This window comes from Salminus brasiliensis, chromosome 16 (assembly GCF_030463535.1).
Source record: "Salminus brasiliensis chromosome 16, fSalBra1.hap2, whole genome shotgun sequence".
Taxonomy (NCBI): domain Eukaryota; kingdom Metazoa; phylum Chordata; class Actinopteri; order Characiformes; family Bryconidae; genus Salminus; species Salminus brasiliensis.
In genome coordinates this window covers 9393242-9413292 of record NC_132893.1, presented here as the reverse complement: position 1 = coordinate 9413292, position 20051 = coordinate 9393242, and the positions used below count along the sequence as shown (strand labels likewise).

Here is a 20051-nt window from a genome sequence, read left to right as displayed (position 1 = left end):
TTTGTATTTAACAAAGCATGTTTTGAGACGTGTGTAATGATGAAGGCTTTGAGTTTAATGCTGATTTAAAGTAAAAGGAAGATTTTTGTCAAACTTTTACTTTAAGTCGAAGCATTGTTGTATCACCCAGCACCTGATGCAGTCCAAGCCTGTGCTTGCTCAGTGTTTTAAAGATTCTATACTTTTTTTTTTTTTTGCAGGGGTTGTTGTGAGATGCATACTGGGTCTGAATCACTGTGTAAGATGATTGGCATAAATAATATTTTCCAAAATTTTAAATAATAAGATACCCAAAGTTGTGTTTCTTTCTCTTTTTTTAACCACTACCTTATTTTCTTATACATACTGCACTTTTTAATAGATTAGCTCAACATTTAAACAGTGTGCATCTACAGACAACTGTACATAACACTGCTAATATCCATATTGTTTACATCAAAGATAACATAACATGGAAATCTTTTCTTGGAACTGAAATGATTGTTTCTGTGAATACTTTGTGTAAGAAAATAAAACTACACACACTTTTGCCCAAATCAAAAGTATGAATTCTCAGTAAGAGACAAGTGGCCATGTGAACTGTCAACTATGACTGAACTGAATATAAAGTGAACTGAACAGGTACTTGAATGTAAAGAATATAAAATGTACATAAACATATATATTGTTGATTTGTCATTTAATTTCACCATTCTTCTTATAGGGTTTATGCCTAAATATTGATTGACATTGATTACAAGACCATTGTGAAAGTTAAGGCTTATAGTATCATAAGTTATCTTGATGATTTAATTAGTTTTTGATAACAGGCAGCCTTGTTTTAACTTGCATCAAAACATTGTGAGAGACTGAACAGTGCTGATGATTGAAGTTACCACTAGGTGGTATTCTAACATTAATTCAAAGCGGGGCTTTGTAGGGCTCTAACTAGAGAAACCTAGGGGTGAAAATGTGATGAAAACAATAATGCCTACTACCATTTTTTTTTTTTTTTCCAAAAAGGTTGTTCACCGGCTGTGTGTAGAGAATATGCTGAATATAATCTCCACATACGTGTTTTAAATTTGTCTTAAATTCTATCTTAACATTAAATTGTATACTAGTTGACCGTTTGAATAGGTTTGGTTAGTGCCAGACACTGTTTGAATTTCTGAAATTTCACCACATACGTTTGGCTGACATTATGGGACTTGCAGAGTATTGATTTGCATGATAAATCTGGGCTGCACTGAGGAATTTAATATAAATAAATATATAAATAACATGTATACTGGCCAAGATAATTAGCATTGTTTATAAGTGGCTTTTGTCCAGGACTTTATGTACAAGACAAAGTTTCAGCATTTGCTATTAGCCCACTTTTACCCCACATACTTTTAACAATAAGGTTGCTTTTGATGTTCTTCCCCTTTTAGTGATCTTGGGTATAAGGCAAAGAACAAACCTACCCCCATCTTCATTTCAAAGTAGAGTGTAGAATGAAAATGTCAGTCATGCATACTGTTGCTCCAGACAGGTAAGACACTGAGACTGAAAAGCTATTCAACCACCAGCCTCAGTCCTGCCCCGATCAATTTGTGACATCCACATGGAAGTGTGACCTTTTCAAGAGAGCTAGCGTATTTCAATCACAGGCCCTAGGGAGACATACATCTCTCCTGCTTTGACCCAAACCGCTTGTGTCAGAGCCACCAGGATGTCTTGGCTATAACTTGTGGATTCATCCCTATTGAGACAGGAAGAAGGATGTCTCCACATTTGCCACCTTGTCCCTACTGTTGCCTGCTATTTTGCTGAATATGTAATCAGTCAAATCCATAAGTGTGATCCTGCATTTTTAGCTCACTTACACAATTGATCATAATCATAATGCACTGAGATGCTGCTGAATGCCACCACCATGCAGCAACCACCTGTCAAGACTAAATCAAGGAAAACATGTTTGGCCCATCTAATCAACGCCTCACTGGAAGAATAACAATGTGTAGTAGTTGTCTGTCCTGAACAGCCACAAGGTATAATAAATAGACTGCTGTACATTTATGCACTGCATGTTTGATCGATCATGCTTGGTGTCTTTGGCTATTCTCTATTTTCTTCCTTCCACCATGAAGCCCGACATGCCTTTCATGCCTCACGTGTAAGAATGGGACTTGACATGACTTAGATAGGCTATGAGTGTAGGTGAATAGGTCTTTGTTACTGACTGATTTGGCATGGTCATTGCATGATGTAATGGCAGGAGTTAAATTATTGAGACTAAAGGTGACGTGAAGGCCAAAGGGACAAAAGCATCAAACAGGGACTTAATTGCAGTTGTTCCCTGAAGAGCTTTGAAGTCACATAGCTAGGCGTGCAGCAGACTAGAGTAAATGGGTATGCCAATGTGAATACTTAACCCTTTGAACCTTCAGGGTACGAAGGGACCACACTTCACTTAATAGTGTGGTGCAAGGTTGTTTAGCAAGGTTGTCTTAGCTATGCCACATGGCTTAACTAAGATAGGGAAAAGACTCATGACTCGATTATATCCACTACATGCCTCTGCTGTTTCCAGACAGGGATATACAGTCCGTTTAATCCTAAAAAGAAACATGAACTGTGTCATTTCAGCTTCTTCTATATACCCTGCAACACAATTTGAGCTAGATTTTACCAGAGAAGATTCTGTAATGCTCAATAACAATAACAACACTGCAAATAGAAATGTTTATTAGCAGGTTTTGTTATTACATTACCTTGAGATCAAGCCCTGTGTTCAGCCAATTACTTGATAATAATTATAAATAATTATTCACTCTGCAGTTGCAGCTTGAAATAACTACAGATATTGTAGATTAATAAGAACAATAACAATAATGATAAGTTGACACAGTGCTTTATTGAAAATAGCATTTCCAGGCCAAGCACTGCATGCACAGATTAGAGCTCATACTCCCTACTATGAAGTAAAATGTATTTTTCTTATTGTCTAAAAACAACTAAAATCTTGTAGGTATTTGGCCATAGACACAATCTAAATGTAAAAGATGTCACTAATAAAAAATGGAGTAGATAATGTCACAGATTTAAATATTTTTCTGTGCTTTAGGTCTGTGGAGCAAAGTAAAATGTTGCCAGAAAACATGTGAATCTTATTATTTCTCAGTAAACTTGCTTGGCATGTTTCTTTTCTTGGAAGAATTAGGTAAATCTTTATTTCACCAAAAGGCATTGTCTGACACATCTTCTTATTAAAACATTAATAATTAAATCATTGTAAACACATTTATGCTTTACGAAATCACAGGTTCAAAATGTGCATTTCTCATTAATATAGCCTTTCTTACTTATAAAAGAGCTTATCATCCACACCCATCCTTCCAAATCTTCATTTATGCTGGTATGTTTACATGATTGCCTATAGCTGGTGGCTTCTCTGTGTCACAGAAAAAATGCTTTATTTGACAGAACACATGTACATACACAATCCATATATACAACCAGCACCATAGCCAGTTGCAAGTTGAAGTTCAATTCAATTTGTTGGTTTCCTGGTATGAATCCAACTTTTAAGCACAGACAAGGTGTATTTCCGGTCAGGTCAGAACTTTGAAAAGGCCATTTCAAAAGGTTAATGTTTGCTTGATTTATTATTTCCACAACCACCTTTGATGTGTGTTTGAGATCATTGTTCTACTGGAACACCCAGTTATGTCGAAGTTTCAACCATCTAGCTGGCCATCTGATGGTTTAATATGCTGAGGAATTCTATGGTAGTACAAACACTGGTGTTCCAGCAGCTTCTAGTTCATGATCTTCTAATTCTTTGGGACACTTAGGCCATCTTGAATGCATTTTGAATGCCTCTTTTGAGGTCCACACAGATGATATTTAGGTTGGGGGACTGTAAGGGGCATGGCAAAACCTTCCGCTTGACCCTTTTAAGGTATCTCACTGTGGATTTAGATGTGTATTTAAAATGATTCTGCTGTAGAAGCCATCCTTTTTTCATGTTCATGTCCGAAGCATGATCAATCCACCCCCCATGCTAAACAGCTGGAGAGGTGTTCTTTTCATGAAATTCTGCACCCTTCTCTTTAAAAATACTCATTGTGGTCTAAAGGTTCTATTTTTGAAGTCCACAGGACTTGTTTCCAAAATGCATCATGGTTGTTTATATGTTCCTATGAAAGTTCTGTTGCTGACTTTTGTGGTGAGAACACAAGGTTTTCCTTTTGACAAATGCATTCTTAGGAGGCCACATTTCATAAAGCAATCTCTAGAAGGCATCTAAAATATTTCTATCATTATGCAGAAGGCATGCTGATTAAATCTGGCAGAACTGATTATTTTGCTGAAGTACTGGGCCTTTTACATTTTTTAAAATATGTATATAGGTACTGAAGACAAAAATACACTCACCAAAACTTCAAAAACTTCAAATGGAATCTGAAGATTTAGGCAAGATTAATGTTTTGGATATTTTGTCCTTACAACACAAATTCTTACAAAGAACCTACACATCCGGTACAAAGAAACTTAAAGTATTAGTTACAACCCTTTATACAAATTATAACTTTAACCTACATAATGCTTCCGTTTATTGTTCTATTGGTTTTTTTCTCTTATCCTGAAATTCTATACTGTTTATGTGTACATCAGAGCTTCACACCTTGACATCAGCATGTGAGATAACAAAATTATCTTGTACTCTTTTAACCAGTAACTAAATTCTTGCAATCAATACTCAAGTAACATCCAGACCTTTGTTGTATGTGTTGCACATGAGCCAGTGGTAATTTCCCAAATGAGGGCTTCCCAAATGATGAATACCAATGGATAGGTTTAAGTACTTTGAACTAAAGAAAATCTACAAGCCTTGAAATGCTTGTAGGCCTGCACACAAACATTATGGAACAATATGGGAAAAAACACTACAATACAATTATGTATATTATGCAGAATTGCCTTTACAGTTCACTGTTCTATTTTAATGTATAGTAATTTTTGTTTCTGCCACTGGGAGAGAAAATAACAATTCCTGTCCTGACTTAGTCTTTGCTTCAAGCGTTTATTTGCAACTTTACTTAACAATGTGAAATGATAAAAATGATGTTCCAATTATAAACAGGTTCCCAAAGCCAGATATATTCACAATTTACAACCACAATTTTCTGCCCATGCTAGTAATTAAGTGGATAATTTATGTTTTATTTTATGGAAAAAACTAATGCAAACTTCCAAAAGATTACTTTGACATTAGCACAATAAGTAATCATGTCTCTCAGATAAATGCAGAATCAAATTTCTTATTTAGCACAACATAAATGCAAACATTAAAACACTTTTCTGACATCTGAGTAAAATACAATTTGAGAGCTGGACTTAAATACTGGTCTTTAATTGCTATACTGGCAAAACGTCTAGCAGCCTCATTCTTTGACTAAAAACACAGTTTAATGCACACTATATATAAAATAAAACAATTTACATAACATTATTCATTAATAGTGAGTAATTTAAAAACTAGTGTAAGATATATATATATATATATATATATATATATATATATATAAAAGCATTACATTTTGACAAAAGAATGCTTAATATGACAATTTTGAGAGGACACAACATACATTAAAAAACAGACAAACTGAGCTCAATTTTAGAACAGTGCAGATCTTGCAAGTGAGACATAATTGCATACTATTTAGTGTAACACAGATCTGCCTGATATGTTATTTTTAATGAATTGGTAAAATAAGTATCCATCAGCATTTACACAACTGAGCATGCGTCCAACAAGAGAACTGAAAGCTATATAATGGATGTTCTGGTGGTGGTGCAGCTGGTGAGCAGTTCAACGAGTGTGGTGTTCAGATGTTGCTTCTTTGTCCTGCTATGGACATCAAAGACATACTCACATCTGCCCAACAAAGGAGGTGGGTCTGTAATTTGTGCCCTCACAGCTGTGGGGGGCAGACAAGCAAGCACACATGCCAGCCCACTACAAACAAACACTGGTATTAGACATATTCGTACAGCTCTGGATAAAAACTGACAAAGCAGAGAAGGTGCTTGAAAGGAACGGGGCAGAGAGCAGACACAGAGAAGGCTGTCTCATACACAGTTATTACACTCTAGTGTGACCACTTGAACAAGAATACATGCATTGTTTCTATGTGTATCTAAACATGGAAGCAGATAGAGAACCTTTTCTATGAGATTCTATTCTTGTAATCAGCGCCTTTATTGTGGTTGTACAATCTACGGCTGGACATCTCATTACTGTGCTGTCTCAATGTAAAATGAACCACTCACTCTTAATACCACCCCCCTATGAAATATCAGCTAATCTGTTATTAGTGTGCAATATTGCCATTAGTGAACATCGATGCTACAGTATGCAGTGTTGCTACAGCAGAAAACAATGGCTCTCATTAATTGCACAAAGGCGTGTCATTTTGTAACACCCAAATGAGAAAAGATAAAGCCTACCATCATTAGCAGCAGCACATCCATTCATCCAGCATGTTTGTAAATCTTCCAAACAACTGATTTTTTTATCAGTTGTTTGGAACATTTACAAACATGCTGGATGACATTTTAAATTAAGCCTCAATAAATGTTTCTTTGACACACTTCAAGTTGCATCGCATGAACAGCACATGGAAATGTAGAGTAAAGTGGCATCTAAAGTAGGTAGTAAGTAGTAAGTAGTAAGTTTTTGTCTTTGTACTAGACCCAGAGGATCTGTCATTTAGTCAAATTCTATCCAAAACATTGTCACTTCTACACTGGTAATCTGGAACAACAGGTGCAAAACATTCCAAGTGATTATTGCAATTTCTCTCCACAACAACTAGCAGTACCCTTGATTGCAGTTGCCAAGGACACAGCTGAGATGAAGGATCCTAAACAGCTTTAACACCAGATTTTGGAATGCAAAAGAATATCATGTGATGATGGTTGGATACATCAAAGGAGAGTATCTTGTCCGCTTCTCTACATGAGTGCATTCCATGGTAGTATTTGAATCTCTAAACATTGTCTACAGAATGGCACAGATATGTTAGTTGATATGTTCCCACACAGCAGTACCAAATATTCTTAAGCTCTCATTGAAGAAGACCATATTAATCGTTTAGTCTTCCTCTGCTGAACATTCTTATAAAGGCAGTGATCTGTCATGTTAAAAAATAATGACTGCAGCCCAACCTAAGCCAGGTTGTTACTGGACAAGAAGCTGGAGGACTCAGATACAGTCTTTGATGCACTTCTGGAAGAGCCATTGGAGGTGAGGTCTACTGAGAATCGTGTTTGTGTCACCTGAGGTTCTCCCTCTTCAGGTGGCATCACTGTGGAAACAGTGGTCTCCATATGGCTAGCACGGTAGAGGCTGACCTGGGTCTGCAGATACCGAGTTGACTTGAGCTCTAGACCCTCATATGAGCCTTGAGGGGCACAAGGACACCAGAAGAATGCCCGTTGGAATCCTGCTCGGAACCTGTCAAGCATATATATATATATATATGGTATGTAGGCCTATAGTATGACATCATTATATTTTTCAAGACTTGAACACTTGTACATCTATGTCACAAGCTTTTTCAAATGGATAACCTGTTTATCTGACTATGTGAAATTATATAAAATTGTGGTAATTAGCATTTTAATGTACATGGCACAAAGCATACATTCTTTTTCGATGTTACCTGTCATTAAGGAAACAGTAGATGATGGGGTTGTACATGGTGGAGCTCATGGCCAGCCACATTATACCCAGATACACTTGCTGTATGAAGCGCTCCTCAAACAGGTGGGGGGAGAACTGGTGCACCAGGAAGTAGACATGAAAAGGCAGCCAGCAGACAGCGAAGGTGCACACCACAACAATCATCATTTTCACTATCTGGGGAAGGGACAACAGCAACAGAGAGGGATGTCAAGAATGCAAGATGCTCAGCTGATTTACTTTTCTTAATCTTTTATTAATGCTTAAGAATCTCCCAGCAGTAACATGCAAATTAATAACAAGTTGCAGCACACCAAATTATGTTATAAATGATCTAATTATGCATTTGGCCATAATTGTTGCATGTGCCTTTTATAAGTTGAACACACCAAGAATACTGCATCAAAACACAATAAGCATTTTTTTCTGCTTTAATTTATGCTAATTGCCTCTTCCTGAACACATTCAAGAAGAGCAGCTCAACAGCTGCTTTTAAATATGCTCATGTAAGTTGTTACATAACTATAGACAACATTCTGTAGACTGAAGTATGGATAATTTGATTTCTGAATTACATGATTATAAACATAATACCCTTTGTTACACTTGTGACATGCACTTCCAGTAGACTGTAAGAGTGGAATGTCACAAAGGGCTGGGGGCTGATTACTATTCTTTAAATAAGTAAACAATCATCAATCTACTAATACACAACTAAACCAGGACATTGTACAATGAGTGTGTGCTTTTGAAGGTTGCAGGATTTAATCAGATTCATACTTTTTTCTTACAATATCTGGTCTAGCATTTTCGGAGGACATTTCGCTGCCCACAGGCCCATATAAGGACTTCAGGCTCATTTGTGTGACTGGGACTGGGAGCATTTAAGGAGCCTCCCTGCAGCTAGTCACGGCCGTGCATTTTAATCTCCACATGTTTGTGGCGTGATCCTGTTACCTGGTATCTTGTCTTGTTCAAGTTGTCTTAAAGTCTGGTTCTCGAGGCTGTTCCGTTACGTCACATCCAGTTCATACTCCCTGGCGGCTCAAGCTCATGAGGCAGTTTCACGGCATACTCAGGTTGGGCTTGCCCTGTTATCTCGTTCAGGCAGCTGGTTCACCAGCTACCCCTTTGTTTACGTATAGTGTTGCTCTAGTTCTAAGTTCTAGTTTCCCCTTTAGTATCGCCCAAGCACGGCTTGTGGCTGTTTAAGTTCTCCCTGTTATTTCCCAAGCTAGGCTTGTGTTTTTCGTTTGTCCCCTTTCCACGTTCTGATCTCGGTAGTTCACGGATTTATCCCCTGTCGCTCCCTGCTCCTCCATTTGGTTTGTCATGTTCTGTTTGAGTTTTAGTTTTGCCCCGTAGATTGCTGATCCTTGGTTTCACTGCACCTTATTTTGTATCCCTGTTGTGTTTTAATACATCTTTCTTAGTTCCATCTCTGTTAGTGTTCTTCCCATATTTGTCTGGCCACACATGCCATGACAGTATGTACGTAGGCTCATATAATTAAAAGTTTTTAAAATAGAAGCTTAAATTTCTGGGTTGGGGAGCTTATTATCAGCCTACAAATTTGATGTTGTCCCCAAAATAAAAGGTGTATCTTATGCAACACGCCAAATATAAAGTGAGTCTGTCTCAGTGTTTGATGAGATGAAGCCTGAGACCTTCCGCTTTGCAGTAAGCTGTTCTCTGTAACGATCCGAAGAGTCCCCAGGTATCTCACTGGCCCACAGTGTGCATCCCACCACCAGATAGGCACAGCCCATGACGAGCAATGGCAGGAAATAGATAAGCACAACCACACAGACATAGTACCTGAATGAAAAACATGACAGAATCACAAACAGTTGTGAGAGAGGGTAAAAGCATGATGATAAAGATAAAAAAGGCAGAAGAAAATGCCAATGCATGACAAAAGGTGTATTTTTGTCTATGTAAAGGTTGTGAAAGGCACTATAAGTGGAAATTATTCTTATTATTATTACTATTGTTATTATAATTAAGGAAGCTAAAGAAAAAATAAAATTGAGAACCACAAATTTCTAAACTGTGTAATTACAATGCTAATTTCAGAGCATAATGCTAACTTGAGTACGCAAATCATTTGGCACATAGAAGCTAATCTCTGTTGCTCTCACTGTCTTCTCTAAGCAAATCATTGAGTATGAGATCTGAAAACACCCTAATCCATAAACTATGTTCTTATAGTTTGTATAAATGCTGTTGGGACTTCGTCCTCACCACAGCATATAGCATGGCAATGGGACTGAAACTCAGTTTTATCTATGCTGGCTTAAAACAGGGTAAGACAATATTCATGTTTTCATGCTCAGTAGCAAATACTGAGGCAGTGATACTAAGTTTTTTTTCTTAGATACACAGACACAGAATAGGGAGAGAGGGAAAAAAAAAAATTCTCTCATGGCGGCGCCAAATTAAGTATGCTGCTTTATGCATTAAAAGTTCAAATGTTTTTGTGCATTCAGCTACTTTAAGTTACAACAGACATACAACATATGTCTGACAGACATACCACTTGTCTAGTCCCTGTAGATGAGAATGTGGAGCAGATAAACATAAACTACTGGCACCATGCCTAATGTCAGGCATAGGCTGAGGGGTATGAAGCATCTCAACATTAAACTATGGGGCAGTGGAACTGTGATTTCTGTGTTCCTTTTTTGGGATAAGGTCGGGTGATGATCATCCAACATTTTCACCTCACTCTTATAGCTGAATGTGACTAAATCCTAACAGAAATTCTCCAAAATGTAGTAGAAAGCCTTTCCAGGACAGTAGAGACAGTTACTCAAACAAAATCAGGATAAACTCTTTTTAATACCCTTGATTTAATACCCTTGAAAGAAATAATGAATGAGCAAGTGCTTGAACATAAAAATAGACAGACTATATGCACAAAAGTATTGGGACACCTGCTTAGACTGGCTATTTTCTGTCCATACAGAACAGATCAATTGTAGTTTAGAAGAAATACAGTAGGAAACAGCTCACAGAACACACCCTGCTCTTCCTGAAAGTCAGTGTAAATGAGTGTAGCATGATGGCCTGCGTAATGTAAGTTAATGCAAGGCGAGGACACGTTACTGCTAGACTGGCAGGTTAAGCCCGAGAGAAGATTGATTGTGTTGAGTCGGAAATGGCTCAGCTGGTTATGAAAATAACCTCTCTCTCCACAGACACCTGACACCTACGCTGCAATTGCAGATACTCAACGGAGGCAAGGAAATGCAGTAATAGAGGGCATCTGTGGAGATCATCTGGTTTAAAGGCAAAAGTAAATAAATGGTGCCATGTTAGTGCAAAGAACATACGTGTTACTTTATCCAATAGAAATCTTACTTTACCAAATAGAAATAAAACCCACTCAACTGTAGTTTTTAATATTGTGTTAATATTTTGTACTATATAGTTTGCATGTTTATGTTTTCCTGCAGGTTAAAAGTGATTTTTTTTGCATGACTCTGAAATCAGTGTTCCTATTTTGCAGCTATGAGGATTCTTCTTATTCTTCTTATTAAACTGCTGGGTAATCTTTGCTGCTTATTAAGGATAAATAAACCCAAAAGACAACATTAACAAAAATTGATGTAAGTATTGACAATGTGTGCCTACATCTTTTTGAAATCCCAGACACTGTATTCGGGCCAGTCGATGAAGCAGACAATGCGTCCTGGGAGCTGTGCAGTGCTGGAGTAGTAGTACTGTGGGAAAGCCAAAAGAAGAGCCAGCACCCAGATCACCCCCACCACCATCTTAGTTTCTGTGGACGACAGTCGCTGCTGCAAGGGGTGAATGATGGCCATGTACCTACAGTACAAAGACCACACACAGAAAGGGACAGGTGGTTTAAATGAGGTCGTGCCACAAATTGCCACAACTAAGAGTTCACTGCTGAGTTCATTTTATAGAGGATTATGCTGGAATTGCATACCAGTTGCATACTGCACATTGTGATACGTAATACAATCCTGTGAATTAAGGAATCTCAGGAAGTTATGCTCTCTACATTTCCATTGTGGAATGGTTCATTCATTTACTAAATTCTTTATCTGAAATCCATAACACGTTCTCTTCTACTTGTTTCTGTAAATACCTTTTCTGGCCCTGAAATCACAATATTATGTTACTGCCCAGCCTTGTCCACCACAGTCACAGGGGGTGCTTCTGATTGTGAGCATTCCTGGTTGTTCCAAGATTTCCAATCAGTTTCTCAAATCCTAATTCCACTCCAGTGCTTTCCAAACATGAGGATTCAGACTCTTGTAATTTCATGTGCATGTATCCAGTAGGATCAACAGGCACCATATGTTCAAATCTATTCACAACAGTGACTGTCTGGAAAAGTCTGCAGCACTGCGCTGGACAACACCGTAATCTCAGTGCTTCAATGTGTAAAGCACATTATCATTAATTCAATCTGTAGGAGATTTTGTTACTCACTAATTTATTGACAACCCAGTAATGTTAATGCCGGTAGTCCATACTGGATCACTAGATTTAAAGCAGCACAGATGGTCCTATACTTTTAGAACTAATGTGATTTTTTATCTACACATCTATTGTATCACAAGTGCTGTCAATTCTGAATAATGTAACACATGCATGTGTAATGTAAATTTAAAACATTTTCCCTGGATATAAGATTTGCTACAGTGTCTTAATTAAACCTTACTTGACACACATTGTACACGTAGTACAGCAGTTGGTTTGTGAAATTAATAAAAATTTTCTGTTTAAATAAAAATTGCTTTTTAGAGTGTTTCTGAACCTGAAGTGTTTACAGCCCAGTGAACAATCAGTATTAAATCGACATGTACACTGATAAATCTCACCTTGAATTTACATGATTAAAATGTGATGAGATTGCCCACAAATGAATATGTTACATTAACACAACTACTTTATTTTAGTTCGGTAGTTTTGATGAGATTTATGTTGCTACATTTGCTACATCATGTAGGTTGAATAGCCATAATGCTGGACACCTAAAATTTATTTGGTGTAGGTTTCCTAAATGAAGCTGTGACGTTGTGTGACATGTCCAGTCTTACATAAAGGTGGAGCAATCTTCAAACAGGAATGCTTAGACACACACAGGACCACCCAGCACTTAGACACAGTTAATGTCAGAGTATACATTTCTTATTAATAAAACACTGCCAGTTTTTATCAAAACATATGTTTATGCTGTTTATGCTTATGTTTGTTAAAACATATTATATTATATGGTTAGCTTTAAGTGGGACAGTTCTAAAAGTACTGCAGTCTGGCAGAAAGTGAGGAGGTGTAGGAATTGTGTACAGATATTTACAGTGTTTTAGTCTTCTAACAGATTATTAATTTCTTTCTAATAAGTTGTTACTGTCACCAATGTTACTGTGTCCAATACAGCAACAAAAAAAGGAAACATTTTCTTGGCTTTCAATGGAAGACAATATAAAAAGATGTCATTAAGTCTTAAAGTATTCCAAGTTTTATTTCTATTGGTCATTACAAACTTTTGACACAATGTAAAAAACAACTCTCAGATTCACAACAAGTCAAAAGACATAGTACAAAATGGAGATTCACGTTTTTGCATAACAGTGATGAAGCCTACCAAAGCATGTACCATGAATGTAACATGTAACAGTCCTACATACATATAATTGGAGATTTTGTAACAGTAATAACATTGTAGGTGGTAAAATTATTGAACATGGGATTTCACATTTAGTCTTAGGTGTTTCTGATCTGAGACGATTTTGTATTACATGAACTACTGTGTGAATTAATGTAAATTGGGTCTTTCAACTTTGACCTTTCAGTGTCCCACATTCCTAATAGACAGATCAGGAAATGCAAACTGTTAAAACAGCTTGGCTCTAATAGTACGGATATGTCTACATTTTTGTTGAGAGTTATATCTGCATTTTCTCTTCTGGTTTGATTACAGGATTTCAGAGTGTTGCACTGATTTAATCCTTGCGTATTCTTTACATTCTGTATACACCCTTTGGTGCTACACAGCAGGAAAAGTAATTAATTTCAGGCTGTAAAAACACCCTTTGTAGTGTTTCTCTGCTGTTAAACATGGTGGGTCCTTTCTGACCCTTAAGACAACACAGGGGTATTAGCTTCATCCTGCAATATATTCTAGAAATCTGAAAAGCAAAAAAATGCTCCAAATAGGATAATTCAACCTACAATCAAAGTGCATTTTTCCGTCTATATCTCAACACTGACTCAATGATCAAATGTTTGCTGGGTAAAGTTCACTCACCTGTCCAGAGCTATTGCTGTCATTGAATAAATGCTTGCGAACACAGCTGCGATTGGGAAGAAGTTGTGAAAGCGACAGTAAACCAGACCGAAATACCACTCGTTATGAACGGCGTAAACGAAGTTAATGACGGTGTTGAACGCGGACATTGACGCCTCGGCGAATGCGAGGTTCACCAGAAAGTAGTTGGTCACGGTTCTCATCCTTTTGTGAGCCAAAATGATCCAAATGACGACGATGTTTCCAATCACGGACACTACGACTATACAACTGTACGCCATCGCCCAGAGGACGATTTGCCACACCGGCTGGACAAACTGATTCGTGAAGTAAATTGTGTCGTTGGGAAAAGAGCTGTTGGTCCAGTTGCTGTTTAGATCTTCCATGCTGTTGTAAAGAGGATCCATAGTTTTAGGTGTTTCTAGATGACTGTTAGAGGGAGAATGTAAAAGACCCATTAACAGGTGTTCAGGGTTATTTTAAGGTGTCCATCTCCGCTGCTGCAATGTCTTCTGTCAGACTGAAGATTCGTTCCTAGACGATTCAGCGCACAATTCCATAACCGTTGTGTTAGCGGTCACTATTTGGCCGCGCGCGCCAAAGCAGTTAACCACAAACCAGTGGTGTTTTTTTCCCCACCTGTATTCGGCTCCTGCGCTGGGATTGGCTTATAGAAGCTCGGCTGCTGTGCTAGGATTGGCTAACATGAAGGACAGGAGGCGAGCTCTGACGACTTGCCAATCTTATGGAACGAGGGCGGGAAGCGTCGGAATAGGGGTGATGGGAAAGATAAGGCAGAGCTAAAACTTATGGAAAATCTTAACTTCCATTTCATTAGTTTTGATGATCAGTTAACGTTTAAGTTCAAATCAAGCAAATGTTTATTTGTCACATGCACAGTCATTTTATCCACATGCACAGATTATCCAGTGTTTTGTTGTGTTTGTGAACCCTTTAGAAGTTTCTATATTTCTCTATAAATCTGACCTTAAACATCATCATATTGCATAAGAAGTTATACAAGTATTTTTATTGAGGAAAATGATCCAGTATTACATATCTAGGAATTGCAAAAGTATATGACTAAACATTTCTTGTAACTGTTGCCATGCACCTGTCATGCCTGCCACTGTTCAGTTATGTCTGCCTCTGTTTTGTGTTGCCATGTACTCCCAAGCACATGGCTCTGTTTGTGTCTTGTCTGTCCTGGCCCCGCCTGTCGATTAGTGTCCTCTTTGTAAACACGCCCCTTGTTACTCCCAGGTGTTTCTTGTTATCCTTCCTATAAGTACCCGTTTGTTTTGGCCTTCCTTTGTCTGGTCTTGTGCATGTTCATGTATATTTTATGGTTTGTTGACTTGGCCTGTTTGTGTGATTCTTGTATTGTTTTGTTTGGTAATCTTAGTGCTCGGTGAGTTTATTTGTTTTTCTTCTGTTTTATTTTCCTTTATTAATAAATATCCTGCATGTACATCAGCTTCCATCTCCAAGCTTGACAAACTGTGACAGCACCCTGCTATGCATGCTGTTGTTCAGTGTTCTCCTGATGGCAGACTCTTAACAATTAACATTAGCCGATTAGAGAAAGGCCTTTAGTTGGGTTCCTTTGTGACCTCACGCCTGGCTTTTGGCGTTATCTTTGTTGGTTGGCCACTCCTGGGAAGGGTAATAATGGTCTTGAATTTTTTCACCATTTGTGCACATCTTGGTGTTGTAGCCTTTTTCAACCCCTGAGCATCAACAAATCTTCTGAGGTCCCCAGAATTCATCTTTGTTCGTGCCATTATACACATCCACAAACATGTATTGTCAAGATCAGTCATTGATCAATGTTCTTTAAATAAAGCAGGGTGCCCACTCACACCTGATTTCCATCCCATTAATTAAAAAAATAACAATAATTTCACCTATAAATTATCTGCCAATCCTAAGGGTTCACATACTTCGAAAACTCTAACAAATATGTAATATTTGATCACATTCCATGATAAATGATCAGTTCAAATATGTTTGTCTCATAATTCCACACAGAAGTACTTAAAATGACCTACTATGAGCATGGATGTTAGATTTCTAATGAAGATCTATAATTAATGTCTAATGATGTGAGGGTAATGATCATCCTCATCTCAGTAACACTCTTGTTGCTGAATGTAATCAAATCCTTGTGAATGTAAAGAAAACTTTCCCTGGATAGTAGAGACAGTTACTCCAACAAAAGCAGGATAAACTGGAGGTGATACACATAGGGTTGCCATATTATCCCATATTCAGCTATATTTAATTGAGAGTAAAATACAGAAATACAAGTGTTTATTTAAAATAGACTTTTTATTTAAAAAATTTTGTTGCGTGAATGGCCACGTTCAAACATCCCATGAAATGGTGCCAGCATGCCAGTCATGGATTTTAATGATTACAAAATTACTGTTTCAAAGAAGTTCTACCTTTGGGTGATTTTTATCTGTTAGGAATTCTATTTTACAATATGACAAAATTATCTGAATGAAATGGGCTGTATGCAACCACCAGATTCATTCAAATGAACATAAACAATGTATATGTTCTTTGCCCCATAGGTCTGAGAGTAATTTCAGTCCTGTGTATGTCCTGTACATATTGCAGTTTTGACAATGAAGTTGACTTTACCTTTGATCAAGGAAGATAAGGTTACCTAACATAGCATTTTGAATTATAAACCAGTCCAAATTATCCACTGTACTAGAAAAAATGCTTTTTAGGTGCTTTGATTTGGCTGTGGTTATGACGTATTCTGTTTAACTTAACAAATTGAGATGTTGTAGTGTGTGGTTTTGATTAAAATGAATGTCTAATGCAACAAGACTTAGCTGTTTAGCTGTTTGTTTTGTCCTTTTTTGTCTCTCTGTCCACTTCTCTCTAGTGGCCCTAAGTGTCCAGCCAAATGAGAATGATTAGAATCGACAACAGGGGAATGGAGATTCAATTTCACATGTCACCTGCTCCTCCTTAGATTGGAAAACAATCCTGTATGAAGGAGAATGGAGGACAGGGATCAGCCCATATCATCTAAACTTGTGAGATGCTAAATTGATAATGACTATACTTTAAAGCCAAAGTGGCTCTTCCCACTTAGACTCTGCAGAGCTATTTTATTGGAGAACACAGAAATTGTGACTGAGGACTAAATTAATATGAAAGAATATTGGTGAGGTAAATGAATTTGAGAGAAGGTGGATTGAAGAGAAGTGCTGTTCCCACAGCAGGGAGACATGAACAGAATTACAAAAACGAGACTTTCTTTTTTCTGTGCATGTGGAGAAGTAATTTTCATGAAAGATGTTTACAATTATCAACTAGCAGACAGGAAAGTGAATCAAGGTCTATATGTATGGTTTCATGGGAATACATTAGCAAATACATACAAACATGGACTAATATGGTTGTATTTAACTCTATTCTCTTTAAATAACAGGAAGCAATTCTTTCTGTAATTATTATTTTTTTAAATATTAAAAGGAAATATAGAAAGATCTAAAACATTTTTCATGTGTATCTCATTACTATCATAGTTATCCTCATCCTTAGCACAATAATCAATATTATTCAAATCAGGATGACTAATGATTCATTATACACAACATATATATATAAGAATAATATATATAATATAAAGTATATAATGTATAAGTCACATTTATTTGTACTTATTGTACTTATTTATTTTGTATTTATTACAAATATTTTCCCAAATTCTTTCTAAAATTTGTTCTTGAGAAATGTCCTAACAATAATTATATGCCAGATTCATGATGTGTTTTTAAATCACAAAATTGTTAACAACAATGCTCTCAGTATGATGGATTCCATTGTTCTCAGAAATTGAACATTCCCAAACAACAAACACCTGTTTTAAGTGACCAGTTCCCAAAGTCCTGGGAGCCCTTTGTAGCTTCTATTTCTATCATCATCATTCATTTTAGTTAGTATGAGAAATTATGGTAATTCCTAACCTGTCATCCAGTTGGTTCTTCTGGGTATAGGTGTTCCACAAAGGTTTAGGCCATTTTCCAAGTGTAAGCCTGTTGCTTCACTAAATGTTTTAAGTCAAAGCCCCTCAAAGTCCTTCCCTACATAGGCCCCCTGATTTGTCAGTTCTATTATTCCCCGAGATGTGGTATTTTAATGGGACTATTATTTGACCAGGTTTTGATATTTGATATATGATATTTAAGTTTTTATTGGGTACTATTTTTGGCTTGCAAGCCCTTGAATGTACCTCTCTGTCATAAATGGAAAAAAACTAAGGTTCCCTAAACTAAACTCTAAGGTGCACAAGGAGTTTTGCACATGACCATCCTGGGGCTGCTTCCTTTCAACCCAGTCCTTGAGTTCTGACCCATCCTGGATGAACAGCACAGGTTCTGTAGTTTTTTACTTCCATATAAAAGATAACAAACTGTCTTTTTTCCCACCATACCCCAATTTGAAATACTGCTAGGTGCACCTGGGTGGGTTTCTCTTTTTTATAAGATTACAACACACATTGCTGAGCAAATGATGCAGAATAATGAATCAATGTAGATCAGATTGAAACATGAAGCTAATGACTAAAAAAGACAACATATGCAGCAGGATACCCGGGGGCAGAACTAACAACTGCATGCAAACTAGAGCTCACCAGTGTGATTCATATATAAATGTGTTTCTATGTGATGGATTAAGACAAAAGAAATACATTTACAGACCAAACCTGCATGTCATTACAAATAGGGTGTCTACCTGTCAGCTGTCAGTTAGCATGCCACAATTTGTTCTGTTTGTTTAAAGATGTACCTTTATATTGGAATGGTGTGTAAAGAAGCCCAGCCAATGCAGAAAAATGGAAGTTGTTTAATAAAAAAAATGTATTGTCAGTCTTTGTGCTCATTGTCTGCAGATGTCTCTGCAAGAGTGTAAAATATGAATTCATTACTGCTTGTTCAAACGTGCATGTCTTTCATCAGCCTTTTCATACCTAAATGTGACAGGCATTACAAAGAATGGTCTGCATGAGTAATACAATATTAATGAGAAAAGTATTTCAGAACTAAATGCATGAACACCAAATAAACCAATCATGTCGAGTTTTCTTTGCTTTTGTCTTAACCCAGTTTACAAAACATCCTGGAGCCACAATGAAAAAGCCACAATGGACCTTATTCACCAATATCTCTAAGAATTACATTTGTTCTTGAGAAACATCCTAATTAAAAGTCATTAAAATGTCAGATTCATGATGATTTTAAATTGGAGCTAATGAAAGATGGATCCCATAGCCCACTGTCCTCATAACTGAACAAATCCAAAATAACACATTGGTAAATGTCAGAAGTATCATGAAAACTGTGTAAGTGGATTTTATTTTTAAGAATGTGAATCCCTAATTGATGCACTGTAGTTGAGAAGTCAAACTTCATGGGAAATGGTGAGGTAAGAGCACTCTGTTCTGTGGCACCACGTTCTTTGTAAAATACCTTTTTGTGACAGGTCCTCTTTAACCAGCAGGGGAGACCTGTATCCTGATATTAAAGGACCCTGAGCACTAAAACTTATTTTAGACAAAGAAAGGTAAGGTGAGACAGACAGAGCCACAAATAGAGAGCACAGTTCCAAATTTTCAAGAGAGCTATATACTTTATTCTTAATGAGATAGATTGATGAAAAAAAAGATAGTCGTCTTAAATTATAGGTAGTCGTCTTTTTTATTTTAAGATGATTATATGTAATTTCACTCTAGTACAGGATTTGTTTACTTTGCCTACACCTGTTGTAGTATCATCCAGGTATTTCCAGTATAATGATCTTTCATTTCCCAGTGTAAACACACTACATAAAAATATCTGTGCCTGCTACAACACAGAAATACTCTATTTGCATGACTTGCAGTCATGACTGGTTGGGGCCATCATGTTTCATCTATGTATGTGCATGTTTTCCATCTTATTGCATAGACTCACTGAAAAGTTTATCTCAGAACATGATGCGAGCAGCTGCAGGGAAGTGGTAATGATAAGCATTTATACACCA

The 20051-nt window shown here is 37.0% G+C and overlaps 1 protein-coding gene across 1 annotated transcript; it reads right to left on the bottom strand.

Moving 5' to 3' along the window:
* Positions 1–7179: 7179 nt before the first annotated feature.
* tacr1b (tachykinin receptor 1b) lies at positions 7180–14450 on the bottom strand. Its single transcript, XM_072658633.1, has 5 exons — positions 14004–14450; positions 11354–11548; positions 9385–9535; positions 7698–7894; positions 7180–7489 (listed from the first exon to the last, which is right to left on the bottom strand). Exons 1-5 carry the CDS (start codon positions 14408–14410, stop codon positions 7201–7203), a joined length of 1239 nt encoding a protein of 412 aa, XP_072514734.1. The 5' UTR covers positions 14411–14450; the 3' UTR covers positions 7180–7200.
* Positions 14451–20051: the final 5601 nt, after the last annotated feature.

Coding starts and splice junctions, on each gene's coding strand:
- tacr1b (XM_072658633.1), bottom strand. CDS start 14,410: ATGGATCCTCTTTACAACAGCATGGAAGATCTAAACAGCAACTGGACC. Junction 11,549..14,003: donor ACAGCAATAGCTCTGGACAG/GTGAGTGAACTT, acceptor TTTGTACTGTAG/GTACATGGCCATCATTCACC. Junction 9,536..11,353: donor GTCTGGGATTTCAAAAAGAT/GTAGGCACACAT, acceptor TTTTTCATTCAG/GTACTATGTCTGTGTGGTTG.